General features: G+C 36.2%; 2 protein-coding genes across 8 annotated transcripts in view; one reads left to right on the plus strand and one right to left on the minus strand.

Moving 5' to 3' along the window:
* HERC4 (HECT and RLD domain containing E3 ubiquitin protein ligase 4) overlaps nucleotides 1–16,827 on the plus strand; it is a 140,495-nt gene extending 123,668 nt beyond the window's left edge. For 5 of the 6 annotated variants that reach the window (XM_008695938.2, XM_008695939.2, XM_008695940.2 and 2 more), the window contains 4 exons: nucleotides 1,895–2,078; nucleotides 6,474–6,576; nucleotides 8,013–10,020; nucleotides 16,781–16,827. In XM_008695938.2, coding sequence (XP_008694160.1) covers nucleotides 1,895–2,078; nucleotides 6,474–6,576; nucleotides 8,013–8,221 — 496 coding nt within the window. In that variant the 3' untranslated portion in view covers nucleotides 8,222–10,020; nucleotides 16,781–16,827. The remainder of the gene's footprint in view (nucleotides 1–1,894; nucleotides 2,079–6,473; nucleotides 6,577–8,012; nucleotides 10,021–16,780) is intronic. The other variant, XM_040624048.1, reaches the window with a different exon arrangement.
* SIRT1 (sirtuin 1) overlaps nucleotides 12,220–23,434 on the minus strand; it is a 32,361-nt gene continuing 21,146 nt past the window's right edge. For both annotated transcript variants that reach the window (XM_040624054.1, XM_008695937.2), the window contains 3 exons: nucleotides 21,681–21,867; nucleotides 19,065–19,628; nucleotides 12,220–14,331 (listed from right to left, as the gene is read on the minus strand). In XM_040624054.1, the coding sequence (XP_040479988.1) occupies nucleotides 14,003–14,331; nucleotides 19,065–19,628; nucleotides 21,681–21,867 (1,080 nt within the window). In that variant the 3' untranslated portion in view covers nucleotides 12,220–14,002. The remainder of the gene's footprint in view (nucleotides 14,332–19,064; nucleotides 19,629–21,680; nucleotides 21,868–23,434) is intronic.

Consider the following 23,434-nt stretch of genomic DNA (forward strand, 5'->3'; position numbering starts at 1 on the left):
AATAATATTTATAATCATAAAAATGTTAACATTAGTGAATAGTGAACCAGAATTGTTATAATGGGAGCTTTTGGGGAGACAAAGTGAGAATGGGGCAATTAAATAAAAGGTAAATCCTCACCTTCCACAATAGTTATTCAGTTCATTAGCTTATATTTTAAGTTGAAAATTAAGGAATAACAATATAATTAGGTTGTTGAAGTTTGAAGGTAAATATCAGAAGGAATAGCAAAAAGTTAAGAATTTGCCTTCAAATATCTGGAATTTCTAAAGGTGCAAGACAGAACTGTTTCGTTCTCTACTGTGGTACAGTTCCTTAGAGCTAGTTGATTGGCTGTTGCCAGGGACTTTATCCAAATTGTTATAATCTTGGTTCTGCTACTTAGAAGCTGTGTAACTGTAGGAATGTCTCCATGCCTCATTCTCCTTTTCTGTAAAATGGGATGATAAATTGTACCTATTTCATGGGGTTATTTTGAGGATTAAATGAGGCAATAGTTCTAAGATGCTTAGAATAGTACCTAGCACATGTGCGTGCTCAGTAAATGTTGGCTGTTAGGAGTATTACTGCTTGACATTTTAAACTGTGCATATGTCTTACTTTGATAAAGCTTTTTTTAAAATAATGGGAAAAAATTTAGGTCTTTCTAACTATCCTTTCTTGTAAAAAAAAAAAAAATCTTGGTTTAGAAAATCTTTGTGTTTTAGAAAGGTTTTTTTCCCTGCTGTTAAAGTCTCTTATTTAGTTTTTTATCTAGTTTAGAAATAATTTAAAGAATTTTTATCTTTGTATTACCAATCCTAGTTAGATAATGGAAATATTGAAGATAAAAATGTTAGCCCATAAAACACTTTAGCCTTTTGTGTTTAAGGCACTTAACTAGTACAGATAAATTTCACTTTCCAATTAGATGAATTATAAAATTATGCATTACAAAATTATCTGCTGCTTTTCATCAGAGCCTAATAGCATATGCTATTGATTTTTCCTTAGGCCCTCCCAATTTTATATTACAGTGGCCTCCTTTAACCTTTTTGTCTCGGTAAACTCACTTCAGAATTATTTTATAATTTGCTAAGATTATCTGTAGATAACTAAATTTGCCGGTATTCCATTTGTAGAATTACCCTTTTTTAATTGGGAAGACAGCATAAAATATTGAAATCCTCTGGTACCCATTCTCATTATTTGTTTGACTAGAGAGCTGCATAAAATATTTGCGGCTAACAGAACAAATTGAATAAACCCATAGTGCTAATTACTGGGGCCCTTTTTTTTTTCCAGTTTCCTTTTCTATCGTAACAGGCAGGAAAAATCATCAGAAGTGTTTGTGTACGGGTACATATATGTATACGCGCATACTTTTGAAAACTGTACTTGTAATCTTTAATGATTATCCTAAAAGTGCTTAATAACCCTTTTGGGTATTTAGTTTTTAAAATAAATTTTAAATGACATGGCATGCTTAGTCGGTAGAGCATGTGACTCTTAATCCTAGGGTCATGAGTTCAAGCCCCACGTTAGGCATAGAGCCTACTTAAAAATAAAAACAAAATAAATCTCAATAGTTTACGAGTTTTGAAGAATTATTTCGATAGACACTTGTGTCATCATTCTTCCCATTAGGAAAGGATGTTTCACCTCGGAATAGCCTCATTTACATTAGGCTATGAATGGTAGATTAAGTCTACATGCCTCCGGATTTTTGTATGGAACGAATAATAAACTTCTCCGTAAAGACTTTGTCCCCTTAGAATCCTGGGCATATTTTCTCAGTTTTAAAGATAAATAGCAAAAAACACAGGAGCACTCAAACTTTAATGAGACTACATATCTATTCTCCATAAAAAAAGATTTTTATATTCTGTGCCATGTGTGCCTTTTCATTTCTAGGCAGGAGTTTGTTGATGCTTATGTGGATTACATATTCAATAAATCAGTGGCTTCCTTGTTTGATGCTTTTCATGCGGGCTTTCATAAGGTCTGTGGAGGAAAGGTCCTTCAACTGTTCCAGCCAAATGAACTACAAGCAATGGTTATTGGAAATACAAATTATGATTGGAAGGAACTGGAAAAGGTAGGGGAAAACAAATCTATGAAATTGTTTTAATGGAAAGGTGAAAGGAATATACGGTTTATTGATGGAAAAATTGCCCTCTCACTTACTGTTTTCCCATTTTACACTATTACTGTCCTATTTACAGGAAAACACTGTACCTTTCTTACTCCACGATGAATGAATTTTAGTTGTATATGAATTAGCATTTTTGTATTTGTGGTAGTGATAGTTTTCGTATGGAAAAATTTCATTTATGACAGAGGTCAGATAGAAGTCCCAGCTAAAACTGAGTTTTCATTCTGCCCGATCATAGGGAAACCATTATGAAAAGCACTCAAATTGCTTAAGATCATTGTTTCTTTTTTTTCTGATTACTCTCAATGTTAAATTTTTTAGCAGAGAGTAAATAATATCCATGATCTTCATCACTAGTTCCTTAGCCAATAAAGGGATCTTTAGGAAGAAGATTGGGAATTTTTAAATAACTTTTTTCTTTTCCTTCTCTATACAAAGAGTTCTCAGATACTTCTTCAGATAAACATTGAATAGAAAGTGCTAGGTTATATCAGCTTTGAGAAAGATGTATGCAAGTTCGACTTATAAGTATCTCCATCTTTGTCCTGTACCCCCGAAACAAATAATGCATTATATGTTAATTAAAAAAAATTTCAACACACACACAAGAATAAGTTTTTCCATCTGTGTAATCTAGAAAACCTCTGATACAATTTTTGCATTTAAGAGTTTGATACAGGGGTGCCTGGGTGGCTCAGTCAGTTAAGTGTCTGTCTTCAGCTCAGGTCATGATCCTGGGGTCCACGTCAGGCTCCCTGCTGAACAGGGGAGTCTGCTTCTCTCACTCCCTCTCCCTCTGCCCCTGCTGCTGTGCTCTTTCTCTCTTAGATAGATAGATAGATAGATAGATAGATAGATAGATATTGTTAAGGTAGCTAACATTACAAAATATAATAAGTCTAACAAGGGTACAAAGCATTGGAAACTTTCATACATTGCTGGTGGGAATACAAATGGTATCGCCACTTTGGAAACAGTTTGGCATTTTCTTATAGAGTTAAATATGCACTTACTACCTGAACTAGAAGTTCCACTCTAAGGTATTAAATTACATTCACACAAAAATCTGTAAACAAGGGGGTATGGGACATTATTGTTTAATGGGTATGGAGTTTCAGTGTAGCCAGATGAAGAGTTCTAGAGGTGGATGGTGGTGATAGTTGTATAACAGTGCGAATGTACTTAATGCCACCAAACTGTACACTTAAAAAGGGTTAAGATGGTAAACTTTGTTATAGGTATTTTGCCACAATTTTTTTAAATAGTGTTTTTAAAATTATTCAAACATGTCAAAAACTGGAAACAACCCAGATGTTCTTTAGTGGGTGAATGGATAAACCAACCTAGGGTATATCCATACAGTAGAATACTCCTGAGCAATAAAAAGGGATACACTCCTGATACATGGAACAGCTGGGATGACGCAGAGTCCTTAAGGAGCGTGAAGAAGCCAGTCTCAAAGGATTATATACTGTATGATTCCATGTATATGACATTTTTGAAAAGACAGACTGTGGTGAACTGGGACTAGGGGTGGAGGGGAGTATGTGACGGGAGAGGGTAGCACAAGAGGGTTCTTTGGGGTGGTAGAAGTGTTCAGTATCCTGATTGTGGTGGTAGGTACCAATACATGTGCTTAAAACTCATAGAACTATGAGCCAATTTTACTGTGTAATAATTAGGGAACACATTTTTTAATTTAAAAATAATTAGGACTTCTAGTTAAACATACTAGAATAAACATGTTTATCTCTGCTCCTTTCCAGAATCTCACTAGAGTGACAATAAAGGAATAAAAATGGGAATACACAGAAAAAATATAAAAATACTGTGAACAAGAGAAAAAAATAGTTTTGGAAGACAGAAAATACAGGGATGAATTGATGAGTGACTAGACCCAAGAAAATTGAATTCTAAGCCTCCCAAGGGACAGGGTTTTTAAGAGGCAGCCCATTTCACACCCTAGAATCTCTAAAAGGCTCAGGAATTGGTACATCATATTACTGTGGTGGCAGGATCCATGGTTAGGCTAAAAGCAGTAGAACTACTTCAAAGCTAACTCAAGGGATTGTTAGACTCCTCAGGTTCTCTCTGTTACCCAGAAAAAGACAACTCTAGGGAGAGCCACAAAATCTGGGAAACCAAAGAAGTGAGGAAAGCTGATAGGCAACCTTAAATCCTCTGGGAAAGAGATTGAAGATTTCTTTTTTTGGTTAACTTGATCTGCTAAAGGGAAGAAAGCTGTAATGACATTGAGACCTCAGTGGGAATGGATTCCATCTCCAATCACCCTAAATTGAAAATGATAACAGTGGCCTCTCATCACACTTTACATCCTACACAGTTTGTCCTTTTTGCCTCCTCTCCTATCATTCTTCTTACTTATACTGCTTCAGCCTTAATGGCCTCTTTGCTGAGCCCAGTCGTGGGGCCTTTCTATTTGCTATTCTCTGTGCCTGGAACTCCTTTCACCTTGATAATTCCAAGAGGGTTCTTGCTCTTACATCCTTTCATGTCTTTATACTTCCTCAAAGACCTTTATTAGCTAACATCTAAAATTGAGTGTGAATACACACACCCCCACACTCATACCCTGTCTCCCTTCCCTGCTTTATTTTCTCTGAATTTGACTTAATATAAATTTTACTTAATTGTCTTCACTGTCTGTTGCTTCTTCCCCCCACTACAATGTAAGCACCATGAAGGCAGGATTTTAGTCTCTTTGTTCACTGCTATATTCCCAGAGCCTAGAAGAGCACTCAGTAAGTACTTAAAACCTCTCTTGAAGATATAATTGATAGAAACATTCATTTAGTAAGATGGTTTAGTATATTTTAGTGTACTTACTATACCTTGGTTTCTTCCATTGTATATGTGATTCATTATAATTTCAGTGATTATGATTCCTGAGTTTTAATGCTCTTTCTTTCATCAGGACTGTGAACACATTTCCCCAGAACCATTTCGAGGTTTTTAAAAAAAAGAAAAAAAGAAAAGACTTTAGCCATCCTCCTTTCATTTCCCACCAACATGCTCACAGAGTATAATTCATACTCATTAATCTGTTAATTGATTGCTAGAATTTCAGCCATTTTTCTCCAAACCTATTTACAAATAAATAGCAAATATTTTGTAGATTTCAGGAGATCAGTCATTGAGATAATCATGGCTACAAATGGAGCCCAAAGTTTTAAGAAGCCCATTAGCAAATACTTATTAAGCTGCCATGGGTGCCTAGTACTATGCAAGAGATTAGGGAGACATCAGTAAATAAGATTGAAACATGGTCTTTGCCTTGTAATAAGGAAGGTAGACATTAAATAATTTAACTCTGATGAATACAAAGGAAGAGTGTTCAGTGAATAGTATATAAAGAGGAACTTCACCTAGGCTACACAAATCTGGGAAAGCATCTCAGTAGATGGTAGTCTCTACAAGGTAAGTTAAGGACTTTGTTCATTGCAGTTTCCCCAGGGCTCCAAATTTTGACTAAAACTCTCTATATCTGTTGAATGAATCAATGAGTGAATTTGGTGACATTTAGTCTGAGTCCTAAAGGGCTAATGAACAAAGGAAGGGGAGAATATGTCTAAGAGGTCTAGGCTGAGGGAACAGTGAGTGTGTCCAAAGGCCCTGATGCTGGAAGGTTCTTCTAAGAACTAAAATTTAAGGCCAACTGTGGCTAAATTTTAAAGAATACAGTGTTAAGATTTACTCCCTCTCGCCTGTCTACTCACCTTTTCTAAGTGCTAGTATTTTTTCTAAAGGAGAAGTACACTAGCTCCATTGCTGCAGATTACCCCAAAATTTAGTGGCTTAAAAGTAACAGTGAACATTTATTTTCTCACTTTCTGTGGGTTAGGATTTCAGGAATGGCTTTATCTGGGTGGTTTTAACTTAGGGGTCTCTCCTGAGATTGCAGTTAAGATACTGATGGGTGCTTTAGTCATCTGAAGACTTGATTAAGGATAGATTTCCTTCCAAGATGGCTCATTCACAAGACTGTTGGCTAAAAGCCTCATGTCTCATCATGAGGACCTCTCCATAGGTCTCTTTGAGCGTCCTCTTGAAATGGCACCCAGCTCTCCCCAGAGTGAATGGTCAAAGAAGTTGAAGCCACAGAGTTTTTTATGATTTAGCCTCAGAAGTCATGCATTTCTCATATGTGCCATATCCTAATGATTACAGAGTCAGGCCTGGACACTGGGAGGGGCTACACAAGGGCGTGAGCAGCAGGAGGCAGAGATCATTGTGGAAACGGACTGCCACAGAAAATTTGTCAGATTGAAGACAAAACTAACATCATTTAATATTAATGAAAGATTATGTTGTTTTTAGAATACAGAATACAAAGGGGAGTATTGGGCAGAACATCCAACGATAAAAATTTTTTGGGAAGTATTTCATGAATTACCATTGGAAAAGAAAAAACAGTTTCTATGTAAGTATTTCTAACTAGTCCTGTGTTTTATGGGAAATGGAATTAAACTTATTTTCGTAGGAGATTGATTACTTTGTTGGGTAAGGTTTTTTCCTTATAGTATTATTCCAAGGTACTGTTTTTAATTTTCAATTAGAGTAAATTTTTTATCTGCATTCTTATTTTGAAAGCTACATTCAATTTGCCTCAAATAGAATTGGTTCTTTCAAATGAAAACAAACTCTAACACCGATTACAATCAACTAGGGTTGTAGTTCCTTTTAGAATTTCTAAAAAGATTTCTGGAGGGTAGCTTTTTTCCTTGTTCAGTCTTCATTTTTTTTTTCTTTTGACTTATGCATCAAAACTTTGGGAATTTCTGTAGAAAATAGAACTTTTGTAAGATTTTGTACTTATTTATAACCTAATTTGTGTGTCTTTCATCTGTTAAATATGAATCGAAATGACACTCCCTATGTTTTTTTGTTTTTTTTATTTAAGTTTTGTTAACATACAACACAATATTGGTTTCTGGCCTAGAATTCAGTGATTTTGACACTTAAACAACAGCCAGTGCTCATCATAACAAGTGCCCTCCTTCATACCCCTCACCCATCTAGCCCATCCCCCAACCACTTCCTTCCAACCCTGTTTGTTCTTTATCCTTTAGACTCACCTGTGGCTTATTTCCCTCTCCTTTTTTTTCTTTTCCCCCTTCCCATACGTTCATCTGTTTTCTTTCTTAAATTCCACATATATGTGGGATCATGTGGTATTTGTCTTTCTCTGACTTATTTCACTTAGCATAATACATTCCAGCTCTATCCACATCTTTGCAAATGGCAAGATTTCATTATTTTGATGGCTGAACAATATTTCATTGTATACAGATACCACATCCTCTTTCATCAGGAAATGACGCTCCCTTTGATATTCCTACTATTGCCAAGAATATTTTAGTTAATCTCTTTTTGACAGTTGAAATAAGAATCTTGGCTAAATTATTTTGTATATTGTAAGGATGACAAGTCTTTTGTAAGTGATTTGAGTTTTAGCTATCCATTATAAATTTTTGTTCAAAAATGTTAGAAACAAAAGATTGAAAAAGGAATCATAATCAAAACTGCATTTTTTATTTGATCTATAGACTAAATGGCTGTTCCCAAAAGAATGGCTCTCAGATGTTTTGTCAGGGACAATAGTCATTTATTCATCACACATTTATTAAGCATCTCTTGTGTGCTAACATTAAGATTACACTTTTTAAAGAAAAAATAATATATGGATGTATAGTTAGTGTATCTCCAAAATCATGCTTCCATAAATCTGGAGATAGGCTTCCACATTAGAATAAACGTTAATATAAAGGTCTGCCATGGTGAGTGTACTAAATAACTTGGTACTCTGTATTGTTTTGATAAAAGTGGTTGGCTGAATAATTTTTTTTTTCTTGGTAGTATTTTTGACAGGTAGTGATCGCATTCCTATTCTTGGTATGAAGAGTCTAAAACTAGTCATCCAGTCAACAGGAGGTGGCGAGGAATATCTCCCAGTTTCCCATACCTGTTTTAATCTTCTGGATCTTCCAAAATACACAGAAAAAGAAACTCTACGCTCTAAACTGATTCAAGCAATTGATCATAATGAAGGCTTCAGTTTAATATAACTTTGGAAATAATAACTAATCAGTTTATTGCAAAAGCATTAAACTAATTATTTGTGTTTTTCTTGTGGTGATGAATTCAGCAAGGTGACAGAGGTACTATTATAATTCTTACTTGCAAAATGTTCGATGCTATGAGTATTCATGAAAGCCAAAAAATATTAAAGGAAAATGAACAAACTGTGTTAATATTAAACTTATTGTACAGAACCATGGATTTTTTTTTTTTTTGCCATCTTCCAATAAACATACAAGTATTGTGAATACATTGAAGTTTTACTAACATGAATTTTAAGAGTTTGCATATTTCACAAATGATCTGGTGTGTGAGTGCATGGAAATGTTGCTTAATTTTCAATCACTGAGTGAAAAACCTTTATCTTTGGCCTGCAATAGTCATTCGATTATTTTTTCATTTTGTAAATAATGTTAAGTTTTGTAATAAAATAGTTATGTTCTGATACCAGTACAGTTTCTATGGTTGTAATTGAACTGAACTAAAAGGATTAACAATTATGATTAAATCTTATTCTGAGAATCTATAAAAGCAAAAAAATTAGCATAATGAAAGTCTTTGCTTTTTTACTAGAATAAATATCCTTTTGCAAATCTAAATTACAAATAGGAGTTACCCAAATAACTTGTAGTTCTTTCCTTTTGTGAACCTGGTGATGCTACTGATAAATGGGAGGTTATCAGAAAGTTTACTATTTAGTACTGGAAGAACTTTGTCCTACAGCTGCCAGGAATAGAAACTGGCTACTATGAGAACCAACCCCAACCACTGGCTTATAGCTTCCAAAACTACTGATGCTGCAGGTTGGTAATTAGTCAGAATTTTCAATGCTTTAGAACTATTTCCTTGAACTTTTAGAAACAAATCTTAACAGTTTTTATGGTGCTGATGCTTAGTTATCTCCTGTGATTGAGTTGATGCAACACGTGTGACTTTCTGCTATAATGCAAATATTTATTTTTTAAATTTATTTTTTAAAATGCCGTGAAAATTGTTTAAGTAATAAAGATTTATTGGTTTAATATTTACCCTTTCAGTGGTTCTCATGTAAGATTCAAAATTCCTGTGTCTCAGGGAAGGTCTTTTAAATTTTGGTATGAGTATTACCATTGCCATACAAAATTGTCTGTTTTACAGAGGTCTCCAGTTTTCTTAGCTTTAATTACAAAATCCAGAACAAGTCTGAAAAAAATTTGTGTATTTCATTTTGCAGCAAAACTTGAATTGTTGAGGCTATTATTTATGGTATTAAATGGGACTAATTATACATTTTACTGTGGTGATGTTAATAGGTTTGATTTATTTAGTGTGTTTGATCTTAGGTGCTGCCGCAGACCCCTGTGGGGTGCTTTAGAAAATTCATTAACCTTCGTAATTCCAAAATGCAAATAAGCCCAAGGGTTTTGGAGACGGGATTGTGGACCTGTACTTTTCAGCTTAACTTAAAAACTTCCACTGGTAAGCTATAGATGTCTTTTTTATATAGATAGAAGACCTTAAACAGTATTCTCACATATGGTAATTTAGCTCAAAGTAGCACTCTCCCTCTGAAAACTCTTTGAACTGTTTCCCTGTGCATCCATTTCTTGAGGGTAGTGATTGTTCACATTGAAAACACACGTGTATGTGTCAAGTGATTTTTTTTTTTTAGTAACCTCTATGTTATGTAGCTGATCTGTGAAATAGCAGCCACTCTGGATTAATAAAGATGGATTTCATTGAACAAATATTTTAACAAGGACCTGGCATCTTATCTGGGAGCACAACAGTACAAGGCTTAATTTGGGTAAGTCTTATACTCCTCTCCCTCTGTTGCTGCAGACATACAGTAAGTAGTATTAACAGCAAGGAGATTAATGGTAGAAAATTAAAATGCCATTGAAGATTTTTCAAATTGCTACTTGCTTTTTAAAAATAGCAAGGGGGCACCTGGTGGCTCATTAAGCATCAGACTCTTGATCTCAGCTCAGGTCTTGTTCTCAGGGTCGTGAGTTCGAGCTCTGCAATGGGCTCCACGCTGCGCATGGAGCCTACTTAAAAAAAAAAAATAGCAAGAAAAATATCTTGAGCTTTTAGATTAGTGTAGAAAGTAAGCAAATGCTAAGTTCACTAAATTGTAAGGACTGTGATTATGCAGTGGACTAAACGTGAAAATATTTGGCTTCCGTACAGATCTACCACTGGTCTGGTTCAGTAGTGATTTTAACCAATAGCCATTGTTCAGACTGACCAAAGTGGTAGAACCAAGACACACATTGCATGAAACAAAACCAGAATGCTGTTTTTTAAAACTGGAGACTTACAATAAAGTCCTAGCCTTTCTTGCATTTGGTTTTTACTGCATTTAGTTTAACGAAAAGTCCTCAAAGTGTAATAGGGCAGTCGTCCCCTGAAGGAGTGTATGGCGAGCTGAGAACAAGGGCACTCTCCAGCTTCTTTTGAGCTTTGGCCATCCATACTCCTTATGGTTTCCTTTACTAAGGAGTTCACCCTATTTCAGTAACTCCCTATTTTTTTTTTTTTTAAGATTTTACTTATTTAACAGCACAAGCAGGGGGAGCTGCAGGGAGCCCAACTCGATCCCAGGACTCTAAGATCATGACCTGAGCTGAAAGCAGCCGCTTAACCAGCTGAGCCACCAAGCACCCCAATAGCCCGTTCTTGCCACTGTTTGCCAATTGGTGAACTACTTCCACAGATAAATTGAGAATAGTCACCTTGTTTCATGAAGTCTACCTTCTCTGTGAGGCCAGCCCCGCTGAAATGGAGTGTCACATGCAGAAGGGAACTCCCCTATTTTTTTCCATTCTCAACCCTTGCTATACTTACAAATCACTTGGAGAGGTACCTTTTTTAATACTATGCACAGGCCTTCTTATGCCAATTAAATGTTCTAAGGAGTGATGCCCAGGTTATACTTTTTTTTTTTTTTTTTAAGTTTCCCGGGCAATTTAATAGTCACAGTTGAGAGGCACTCAAAGCGGGGAGGAGAGGTCATTAGACCATTTCTCCATACTATTGGTAACATCCTAGCTTCAGTCTTTAGACTTTGTTCATTTCTGAAGATAAGTTATGGTGTGCATACACCCTGCCCTCCTATGGTACAAGCCTAGGAGTTGAGACTTCTTTCAAATAGAACTTACCAAATAATGCTTCATAAAACACCTCTGATGAAAGCACATCATTATTTTCAATACCACAAAGAGCAATGCTAACTAAACCATCGTGTTTAGTTAATTAGGGTTTTACAACCAGTGAAATATATACCGTATTAACCAAGGAGACTTGGAATAGTACTGAATATAAGCCTTAAAATTAGCTGTTGTCAGAACATGTACTTAACTACTTAAAATGACCAAACACCACCTTTTTAAGGTGTGATTTTCTAGTGAAAACAGGACATACCAGGGCAGAGTACTATTTTAAAATTCACTTCCAAAGCTGGTGAGGAAGGCAAGAGTCCTGAGAGCAGGGAACTCTACCAGTCAAGGCTTTATTCATTACATACACTTTCTAAGGGGCCTGTTCCTGGCTTCTTGACAGTACACTTTGTCCCTCAAGAACTTGAATGGACTAAGGTTTGCATGTCAGCCTTGCAAAGTTCATACCACAGTCATTTTTTTGTCCACACCTTCCTGTGTTAAGACTTGTGTTATATGTGAAGCACTATGCTTTTATAGCACATATACTCGAGTTTAGTATGTCTTTCTAATACTGAAGTCTGAGCCTATGTCAGGTCTTCCGTATGTCAAGTTCTTAGGCCCTGCCTTGCCTTTCCCCCACTTTTCACCTACAAAGGTTCCTGGGCCTAGAACTGAAATATTAGTTCTGAAGCACCAGCTGCTACAACCAGCAGTATCAGGGTTTGCTTACTATTGTGGCTAGACTCATAAGTTGAAGAAATGTGAGAAGAAAGCATCTTAATATGGCCCTCAAAGCTGTACAGATTATCTACGAATACAATTTTATACCTTGAACAATGTGATTTAACAGAAAAAAGTCAAATGACAATTTTAATAGACTTTAAAACAGTGTACAAGTATAAAACACTGGTTTTGTATTTCAAAAGTCAGAGGAAGATATCCAGTCATTAAACAGTCTACAAAACATATGCCAGTAGATTACATAAAAGACTATGTACAATATAAAAAGAGCTGAAAACAGTCTTCACTGTAAAAATAATTTAAAACAAATTTTTCAATTTAAAATATCATCTATAGCACAAACACACATCATGCAAATGGAAAACTAAATATACTGCATTCTTTAGTCTAGCCAAATAAATTCAGATTGAAACATCTTTTAGGTAGGGAAATGGCCATTCAAAAAAATTTTTCTCTCTGGCAGTAATGGTCATAGCTGGGTATTTTATGCTTCAAGAACAGCTATATTTCAAACCCTTTTTAAAAATTGTAATAAATACTAAAGCAACATAGGAATACTTTATAATTAATTTGGGAGTAATGTGGGGTAAAGGTCTGGAAAATAAATTGCTCTGTGCCATTTTATAAAGTATGAACTTTTTTTTTTGAAAGGCTAAGAAGCTTCTGCAGCTGAAAAAGTTTGATCTCTAGTTTTAAGGCAGGCTAAGCTTTTAAATAAAGATGTTGTAAGAACTAATTTCATTCATTAACTATTCTGCTATTGCAAGTTACATCATGTTCATCTCCATAATACTAGGCTAGCAGTTTGGTGTCTACTACACCAAATTCTCCCAACAGGAGACATGTACTTACTGGCTGAGTTATAATTAACATCTTAGTACTTTGGAACCGTAATCAGGAGCCTGTTGCTCTCCTCATTAATGGAAAAGAAAAGCAGTGGTCCAAAATATTACACTCTCCCCAGATGAAGTACCATTATTATAGATTCATAAAGGCTTTGCATATGCACATCTTGGCAGTTTAATACTTGTGGGAAAGAATCGATGCAAGCTCTACCACAGTGATAGGTATTTAAATAACAAGGGCAAATATTCTTGAAACTAAAGGTACCCAGGCAGGCACTATTGTTTCTAAAGCAATTGAAACATTTCCAAAGCATTTATTTTTTTCAGGTTAGTTTTAGGAGCCAATATAAACATTACTACATGTCCACAGGAAGTACAAAAGCCATCTTCATTTCAACACAATATTCCTGAAACTCTTAGCACCAAGTCTTACTTTAAAAAGCAAAGACAACTGAGTGCTCTCCCACATATTGTTGACTTCCTTCTACACACTGAGATTTTTAAAAAGTTAGCTGCCACAAGTTTTGGAAAATGCCAGTGTTTAAAAATAGGTAATTGTGCTAATAAAGAATCAAAAGTTTAGCAGAACAGACATTTAAGGAGTTCAAACCATTCAATGTTACAAAGAAAAGTGTGAAAATACCATTCTTTGGTCTAGATAAGCTGTTCCCTTTACATTAATTTAACATTCCAATGGCTTTTGAAAACTTTAAAATGTTGAAACTCACTAGGCAAGAACAAAATTATATATACATATGGATATATCATACAAATGAACCTTTAAAAGAAAAGTTCTGACCAACAGGTGATTAAAGATACTTAGTACCCTTCTTTTAAAAAAAGTTAGTGTTGAGTGTACAAGTACAGAAATAAGAAGTTAAAAATTACCCATGGGAAAAAAAAATCTATTTTACCAGTCTATAAATATTACACCTTTCTGGTTTCCTTGCTCTGTTGAATTCACAAGTAAACATTCATTTTGACATGCTAAAGTTCCTAATGCTGGTGGAACAATTCCTGTACCTGGACAACTATTACATTATGATTTGTTTGATGGATAGTTAATGTCTGTTACTTCCTGTTTCATGGATATAGCTTCACTGCCTGCCTCATGATCACCTCCACCAATTCCAAATCCAGTTCCTCCAGCTCTCTCATTAACATCAGCTTCATCTTCCAAACCATTGTAAAATTCTTCAATCTCACTTTCATCCTCCAAGTGTTCTTCTACACTTGGACTCTGGCACGTTCCACTATCACTGTTACTACCACAAGAACTAGAGGATAAGACGTCATCTTCAGAGTCCGAATATACCTCAGCGCCATGGAAAATATAACGATTTGGTGGTAAGAACAGATACTGGTTACCTGAAATATAGGAATAAAAGAGAAATGATAAGTTATTCCCAGTTTTCTAAGACTAACTTGGTCTGATTGTAGCTTCCAGCTCTGCCTTTTACCTGAATATCGTTAACTAGAAACTATTACTGTCGTGTTCTTCAAAAACAAAGTGCTCGCTCACTCCTAGCTGCAAATCTTAGTTCTGCCACCAACCAGTTTTGTATATTTGGGGAGTTAATTTCTATGCTTCAATTTCCTCATCTGGAAAATTAAGTAATTTTCACAACTATCAACTAAGTATGAATAAATGTAGAGAACCACGTTCAATAAAGGTTATTTAACCAACTCCTTTGAACAGAACTCATGACATGAAATACCCAGGCCTGCCTACATTACTCAATTCATGTTCACTGAATAGATGTTCTCTAAAGCACATACTATGCCTTCAAAGCACCTTTGTTATCAAATAGTTTTAATTCCATAATGGCTTCACCATCTACTCAGAAGTATAGTTTGCAGGCAATGGCATCACCTGAGAGTTTATTAGAAGTTTAGATTCTCAGGCCCCATCACCCACCTACTGAATCTGAATCTGTTCTTACAGAAGTCCTAGACACATTAAAGTATGAGAAACACTGATGTAGCATTAAGAACAAGTAACTTCTAACTTAAGCCTGTTTCTACACATCATAAATGTCGTATTTATTGCACCATATCCCAGACTGATTCACAAAAGCCTGGCACTACTAACATAGTTACTACCTGAAGTGACGCACCATCTGCCATGCATATCTAGGTTTCTCCTCAAAATGGCTTTCAAACTTTATATCCCATCATGACTGAGGTTCTCACTTTGAAACAACGTAGTATGTGCATAACAATTCTGATCTGAACCCGCACAATTGATTTCACATTCCACTAACAGATCACAAATTGCAGTGTGAGGGGCACCTGGGTGGCACAGCGGTTAAGCGTCTGCCTTCAGCTCAGGGCGTGATCCTGGCGTTATGGGATCGAGCCCCACATCAGGCTCCTCTGCTGGGAGCCTGTGTCTTCCTCTCCCACTCCCCCTGCTTGTGTTCCCTCTCTCGCTGGCTGTCTCTATCTCTGTCAAATAAATAAAATCTTTAAAAAAAAAAAACAAACAAACAAATTGCAGTGTGAAAACTATGTACTTCCTTCTATTTGGGTAGAATACACAGTATTCTTCAGTTTTCTAAGCTACTAGTATTAATTTCCATGATTGAGAGAGGGAGTACCTGTATTCTAGCTGCTAACAGTAAAGCCCATCTGCTACTTCTTTTCTCTTCTAAGGGGTCCCAGCACATGGCTGTTAAGCATTTTACTATAGTTTTGGTCCATGCTTCCAAAAAATGCTTCATTCTACGTTAGCCCCGATGAACAGAATAATCTATTTCTCAGCCCAAGAATCCTGTACCTGTTTGGTTTTTGCCTCTTCTTGGGAACCATCAAGACAGACTCAAAGTTTGCCTCATATATGCTCCCACATTCTCCTTTTCAACCTTCATCTCACCAACAGAAATCATGGTAAACAAAAATAAGACTAGTGTGGTACTTTGTTTTTAACAACTACAATTTTACAGTCTACATCAATTATCTTTTTAAAATCTCACAGTGCTGAAGTATATGTTATTTTGTTTCCCATTTTTCAGATTAAGAAACAGATTAAATAACTTTGCCCAAGGTAGATCTGAGACAACTCAGGAGTAATTCCAAAGCCTATCCCTTTAAGGCCTAAACAGGTATCTAAAAACTGCTCCAGGTTTAATCTTTGTTTCCTGGGGCCAGCAAAGAGTTTTCTGTTTGACCCATCTGTCAAAAAGATACTCAAAAGAAATCTCCAGTGCAAAAGTCTTCCAGTACATAGGCAGACTTTGTATATAGTAGATACCAGTGTTTACCTGACTACACAGGTTTAAATAGGCTTCATGCCCAATTTGGGGCTTGAACTCAAGACCCTGAGATCAAGAGTCACATGCTCTACCAACTGAGTCAGCCAGGTGCCCCTAAACAGCAATTTTTCTACTTCTGGCTCTTGCCACATTTGCAAACATAAGCATTCTTCTATGCTTTTCCTAGTTTCTCCTGGGAAGATGTCCCCCCTACTTAAGTACTGTTCAAGGCCAAAGTCAGAAGTTGGGTTTTTGGAAAGCCTTCTATACCTAATCCCCTCCAAGTAGCATCTACATTTCTTAGTATCACCTATTTTGTTTAATCAGCTATTTTTATAATTATACACAAATATCAACAGATTGATCACTGTATACGCAGAACTTACCTACAGTATGTCTGGTATGGAAAAGGTGCTTGCAAAGGCTTATTCAAATGAACTAAAATTCATTTATAGTAAATGATTTGAACAAGTAATATATTGTAAATGGAATGGGACTTAATGTTTTAATGTTTTAAGTTGTACAAAGATGTAACACTTTTTTTTTTACTTTTATTTAATTAGGATTTTTCACCCTACTACTTGGTGAAGAGTTCTTATGTGTCAAAACGGTATGTGTTGGGTTTCTATGCACTAATAATGAAGTAGCAGAAAGGGAAATCAAGCAATCCTATTTACAGCTGCCTCAAAGACTAAAAGACCTAGAAATAAGTTTAACCGAGGAGGTGAAAAGACCTATACTCTGAGAACTGTAAGACACTGATGAAAAGAAACTGAAGAAAACACAAATTTAAAGACCTACTATTGTTCATGGATTGGAATTATTATTCAAATGTCCACATTATCCAAAACAATCTACAGATGCAATGCAATCCCTATCAAAATACCAACAGCATTTTTCAGAGAATTGAAACAATCCTAAAATGTTTATGGAACCACAAAGACCTGAATAGCCAAAGCAATTGTGACAAAGAACGAAACTGGAGGGATCATGCACCCTGATTTCAAACTACAATATGAAGCTATAGTAATCAAACAGCATGGTATTAGCACAAAAATAAGACACAAATCTATGGAACAGAATAGAGAGCCCAGAAATAAACCCAGACTTATATGGTCAATCTATGACAAAGAAGGCAAGAATACACAATGGGGAAAAGACAGTCTATTCACTCGGTTAGGGAAACTAGACAGCTATACACAGAATGAAAACCACTTTCCCACACCACATACATAAATAAACACAAAATGGACTAAAGACCTAAACGTAAACAACTGGGACTGTATCAAACTAAAATTTTACACGTGAAGGAAACCAACAGAACAAAAAGACAACCTACTGACTGGGAGAAGATACTTTAGCAAATGATGTAGCCCATAAAGGGTTAACATCCAGATTATACAAAGAACTCCTATAACTAACAGCAAAAACACCCGATTAAAAAAATGGGCAGAGGCCCCAAATAAGACATTTTCCCAAAGACAGTATACAGATGGCCAACAGACACATGAAGATGCTAACATCACTAAAACCATCAGGGAAATACAAACTGAAACCTCAATGAGATCACCTAACACCTGTCAGAACAGCTATTATCAAAAAGACAAGAAATAACGACTTTTGGCACAAATATGAAGAAAAAGGAACCCTCATAATCTGCTGGTGGGAATGTAAATTGGCGCAGCCACTATGAGAAACAGTACGGAGGGTCCTTAAAAAGTTAGAAAACTAAAAAATCCAGCAATTCTGAGTATTTTAAGAAAGCAAAAACACTAATTTGAAAAGACATATGTACCCCTATGTTCACTGCAGTATTTATTTACAATAGTCAAGATATGGAAGCAACCTAAATATCCATCAACAGATAAATGGATAAAGATGTGTTGTATATCTACAGTGAAGTATTACTTAGCCATAAAAAAGAATAAAATCTTGCCATTTGCAACAAAGATGGACGTAGAAGGTATTATGCAAAGTAAAAATAGAAAAGACAAATACCATATGGTTTCACTTATATGTGGAATCTAAAAAACAAAAGACTAAAAACAACTGGTGGTTGCCAGAGGGGAAGGGAGGGTGGAGTGCTGTAATAACTTGTGTGTTGACAGTACTACACTTACCGTGGTAAGCATTTCCTGAAGTATATAACCACTGTGTGTACACCTGAAACTAATATTGCATGTCAACTGTATTTCAATTAAAACAAAAAACTGGGTAGATGCTATTCCTAGTAGTCTGTGGAGAAGGATCAGAGATGTTTTCTAGATCTGAAACACAGCACAGTGGTTAAGAGGACAGGCTCTAGAGGACAGACATGGAATCCAATTTGGCTCTTCCACATCCTAATTGTTACCTTGCACAGGGTCCTTAACCTCTAAGGTCCTCAGTTTCCCCACCAACAGCAGAGAAGTAATAATAGTTCCTACCTCGTGAGATTAAAATCAAATAATGTATAAAAATAAAGCAGCTGCCCTACGGTAACCACCCAAATCAGTCATCAGTTCTACCAGCTAAAGCTCACCAGACAATGGCAGAGTACAATTTATTTTCCAATTTTCTTCTCAATTCAAAGATTACCTTCTCATTCCCTAGAAGAACACAAGGTACTGAGAACACTTACAATTTAACACTATTTCTTCCCCTACTGTAAGATACCACTGTTTAACCTTTTTCTAGCCTAAATTCTCAACTTTACAATTTCTCTAAAACACAACTGTTATATTTAACTGTACAAAGCTACCCTTTCAACTAACCTGCCAAAATTGCTTATTTCTTGCAAATATTTTGTTAAAACAGTTATACCTTCAGAACAGTAAAATAAGTATACCTCCAACAGCATTTCCTTACCATCAAGCCGTTTGCTAATTTGCTCCTTTGCAAGTCTAGCTGGCCAGCACTTCCTCACTGTGTCAGCAACTGAAGTTCTTTCATTTTTCTCCCCAGTGTTAGAGCCAACATTCTTCAAATCCGGACTTTCCAACTGTTCAGTAACACTTTCAATGTTCCTAGTAGAATTCTGTCCTTCCTGTGACTTTTCTTCCATACAATCTTTTGATTTGGACACACCAGGATCATCAACATTACTCTTAGGTGCTTGGTCTAAAAGTGTAACAATCACTGAAGAATCAGGTGGTGAAGTTCTTTCCGGTGAACTTGAGTCTTCTGAAATATTAAGAGGTGTGGGTGGCAACTCTGACAAATGAGCCAACTCTTTTTGTGTTCGTGGAGGTTTTTCACTAATTTCTGAAAGCTTTACAGGGTTGCAGCAAAGTTTGGCATATTCACCACCTAACCTATGGCATAATTCATTTATTATGACATCACAGTCTCCAAGAAGCTCTACATCAAAATGCAGATGAGGCAAAGGTTCTCTATTTATTAATATCTGAGGCACTTCATGGGGTATGGAACCTAAAAATAAGATGAAAAATGCATTAGAAAAAGGGAAGGGAGCTAATAAAGCCACAGTACACTATGCAAAAATCTAACATGCTCCCAATACCAAAAAGGAAACCCACCACTACTAACCAAGTCATCACATTTCATCAAGCTATCAAATAAACAAACGAGCAGTTAAACACCTTTATAAAATTCCATGTCCTGTTTCCCATCACCTGATTACTCCGAGCAATCTTCTCAGGCTTTTCTACTCTGTATCTCAATTTCCTTGTCTGTATAATGGTGGTAACAGTACTTTTTCACACAAGGTTGTAGGCAGAATACGTCAACTGCATAGAAGAGCTCTTGGCACAGTGACAGTTATTCTACTGAAATAGCTCCTGATACAGTGTGTGGAAATTCATACAAGTCCATTTTCCACCATTATGTACCTGTGTTTTACACCTTTTAAAAATTACCTTTGCGTATCAGCCACACGCTATTATACTGCCCCACATAAAGCTTTTAAGAATTTCTCTGCTTACCTTTAAAGAGAAAAAAAAATAACTCAAAAATAAAGGAACTTATTCATGAAATTTTATCCTTATGTTCTACTGTCAAAGAATTTCACAGCTATTTTGGGAAGACTGACACTGATAAAGCCACCACATGTAGGTAGGAAAAAGATGCAGAACTGTAGCGCTGAACTTGTTTCTTCCAACTGTTTGGTCTGGCTTGCCTATATGATTGCTGATGTAGAGTTCTAATTTAATTCTCTGATTTTGATATTCTTGGGGCGGCCGGGTTGCTCAGTTAAACATCCCTCTTGGTTTCAGCTCAGATGGTGATTCTCAAGGTCCTGAGATTGGCCCATGTCGCGCTCCGCGTTCAGCGCAGAGTCCACTTGGGATTCTTTTCCTCCTTCTCCTCCCTCCCCCCGTTCTTCCCCCTGCTTGCATGGGCTCTAAAATAAATAAATAAAATCCTTAAAAAAGTTTGGGGGCACCTGGGTGGCTCAGTCGGTTAAGCATCTGCCTTTGGCTCAGGTCATGATTCCACAGGCCTGGGATTGAGCCCAGTGTCAGGTTCCCTGTGCAACAGGGAGTCTGCTTCTCCCTCTGCCTCTCCCCCTGGCTTGTACTCTCTCGCTCTCTCAAAAAATTTTTTTTATATCTTAAAAAAAAAAAAGTTTGATATTCCCGCCTTTCTCCCTTCACCTTTTAGGGTACACCTGATGCTACTGAATTAGTCCCTCTATCTTCCTCTCCCCTTGCTTCTTCACTACAGAGAGAAAAGAGATAATATAAAAGCATATGTTAAATATTCCCGAGAGTAAAAGGGACTTAAATTATATTTGAGCATTTACACACACACACACCCTTATGGGTAAAATTGATCCACATACAATGATTATGACAGGGCATGACTGTTAAAAAAAATTTTTTTTGAGAGAGAGAGAGAGAGAGAGAGAGAGATCCCAAGCAGGCATCATGCCCAGCACAGGACCTCACAACCCTGAGATTATGACCTGAGCTCAGACACCCCACTGACTGAGCCACCCAGGTGCCCCAAGGCATGACTGTTATTATTATAAAAACAGACCAATCCTATTGAGCCCCCAAATTCTCTTACATGAGTATATTACACTTCTAGATTACACATATCTAGCTATACATTTGAACTTATTGGACCTAAAATCAACTAAATTTGAAAGCTCAACAACTATAATCAAATTAAGACTAAAAACACACAAAGGACAGTTTCTTAAGCGTATGTAAATTAGCTGAAGCGAACTCTTGTCATAATAAACACACATTCCACTAAAAAGCTGTTTCCCTTTGTCTTAATTTTTCCTATAATCAGAATTTGACATTACTTCTGTTTTGATAACCCTTTCCCACACCCCTGCACCAAAATGTTAGCTTAACCGATCTTCGCGAATATGAAAATTACCTAAGAAATAAAGTTTGGCTCTTTACCATTCTTTAACCATAAAGAAAATAAGATAATTGGGATCCATTGTACAGACCCACAACCTATGGTAATCTATGTAGAAGAAGTCTCTAAAAATCATCACCAACTTACTTGGAATTAGTGCTACTGGTCTTACTTTCAGGGAAGACCCAATAACAATGAGGAGATCAACTTCATCTTTGTCATACTTCATGGCTCTATGAAACTGCTCTGGTAAATTTTCACCAAAAAAGACTATCTCTGGTTTCATGATAGCAAGTGGCTCATCAGCTGGGCACCTAGGACAACGAGGAACCACCTACATGTTCCAGATTTTCGTTGAGATGGGAAGGAAAAAGGAAAGCACTCAAGTTAGAAATAATCAACATTTACACACTTCCCAAGAATGCATTTCAAAATTATCACAAAAGTTGAATCGCTATATTGTATACCTGAGACTAATATAAATACTATATATAAACTATACTGGAATTAAAATTAAAAACTTAAAAAAAAAAAAGAATTAGGGGGCGCCTGGGTGGCACAGCGGTTAAGCGTCTGCCTTCAGCTCAGGGCGTGATCCCGGCGTTCTGGGATCGAGCCCCACATCAGGCTCCTCCGCTATGAGCCTGCTTCTTCCTCTCCCACTCCCCCTGCTTGTGTTCCCTCTCTCGCTGGCTGTCTCTATCTCTGTCAAATAAATAAATAAAAATCTTAAAAAAAAAAAAATTAGAATTCCCACATAAAGTGTTTTCAAACTGAAGTGTAGAAGCATATGAAATGAGCCATGTGCTTAAGTCCTTGGGGGGAAAAATTTTCAAAGAAAACAGAAAAGCTATGGATAAATAGTAGGGAAAACTGGATACAACCCTCAATGTCAAATGTCAATGACTTCATCAACATACAATGAAATACAATGGTGTTATTATCTAAGTATGTAGCTATTGTAAGATCCATGAACACCAACATTTGATATTAAAGAGTCCACTGCAGATTAAGAAAAACCAACATCTGTATATATGTACACACATGACTTAATCCTTTTAAAAAATGTAAGAAAAATTCCATTTTAATATATTTTCCACTCATAATTATGTATGATTAACTATATATGCAACTAGGCACATAAAATTTCTATTTGGATGGTTCTTATTCTCTGCCATTATTTTCCTATATTTCTTTTTTGGGGGACAGTGATCATATATGCAATACCTTTTAAAATAACTTTTTAAATGTTTTAAAGGATTACCAAGAACTAATTTAAGATTCAAAATCCGACAGGCACTAAAAAGGCAAAGTAGGAGAAACTCTAATATAGCAACACCTCACGTACGATTTTTTATTTTTAGATATTAAGCCAATTTCATCATTTTAGAGACACAGACATTATAGAGCAAAGTTGAAAAAACTTAAGGGATTAAAAGGTTCTTGTATATTTATTTCATCAGAATTCCCAATGGTAATACTATCTTCCTGCATCTTTCTGTACCACATACTTTTAGAAAAAAAGAAGAAAGGGGCGCCTGGGTGGCACAGCGGTTAAGCGTCTGCCTTCAGCTCAGGGCGTGATCCCGGCGTTATGGGATCGAGCCCCACATCAGGCTCTTCCGCTATGAGCCTGCTTCTTCCTCTCCCACTCCCCCTGCTTATGTTCCCTCTCTCACTGGCTGTCTCTGTCTCTGTCGAATAAATAAATAAAATCTTTAAAAAAAAAAAAAAGAAGAAAAAGATCTTTCTTGGGGGAGGGCTAGAAAAATGGCAGAGGAGTAGGAGACTTAAATTTTGTCTGGTCCCAGGAATTCAGCTACATAGTTATCAAACCATTCTGAACACCTACAAACTCAACAGGAGACCAAAGAAAATAGCAACTCTATGAACAGAAAAGT

This window comes from Ursus maritimus, unplaced genomic scaffold (genome assembly GCF_017311325.1).
Source record: "Ursus maritimus isolate PB19 unplaced genomic scaffold, ASM1731132v1 scaffold_7, whole genome shotgun sequence".
NCBI classification, from domain to species: Eukaryota; Metazoa; Chordata; class Mammalia; order Carnivora; family Ursidae; genus Ursus; species Ursus maritimus.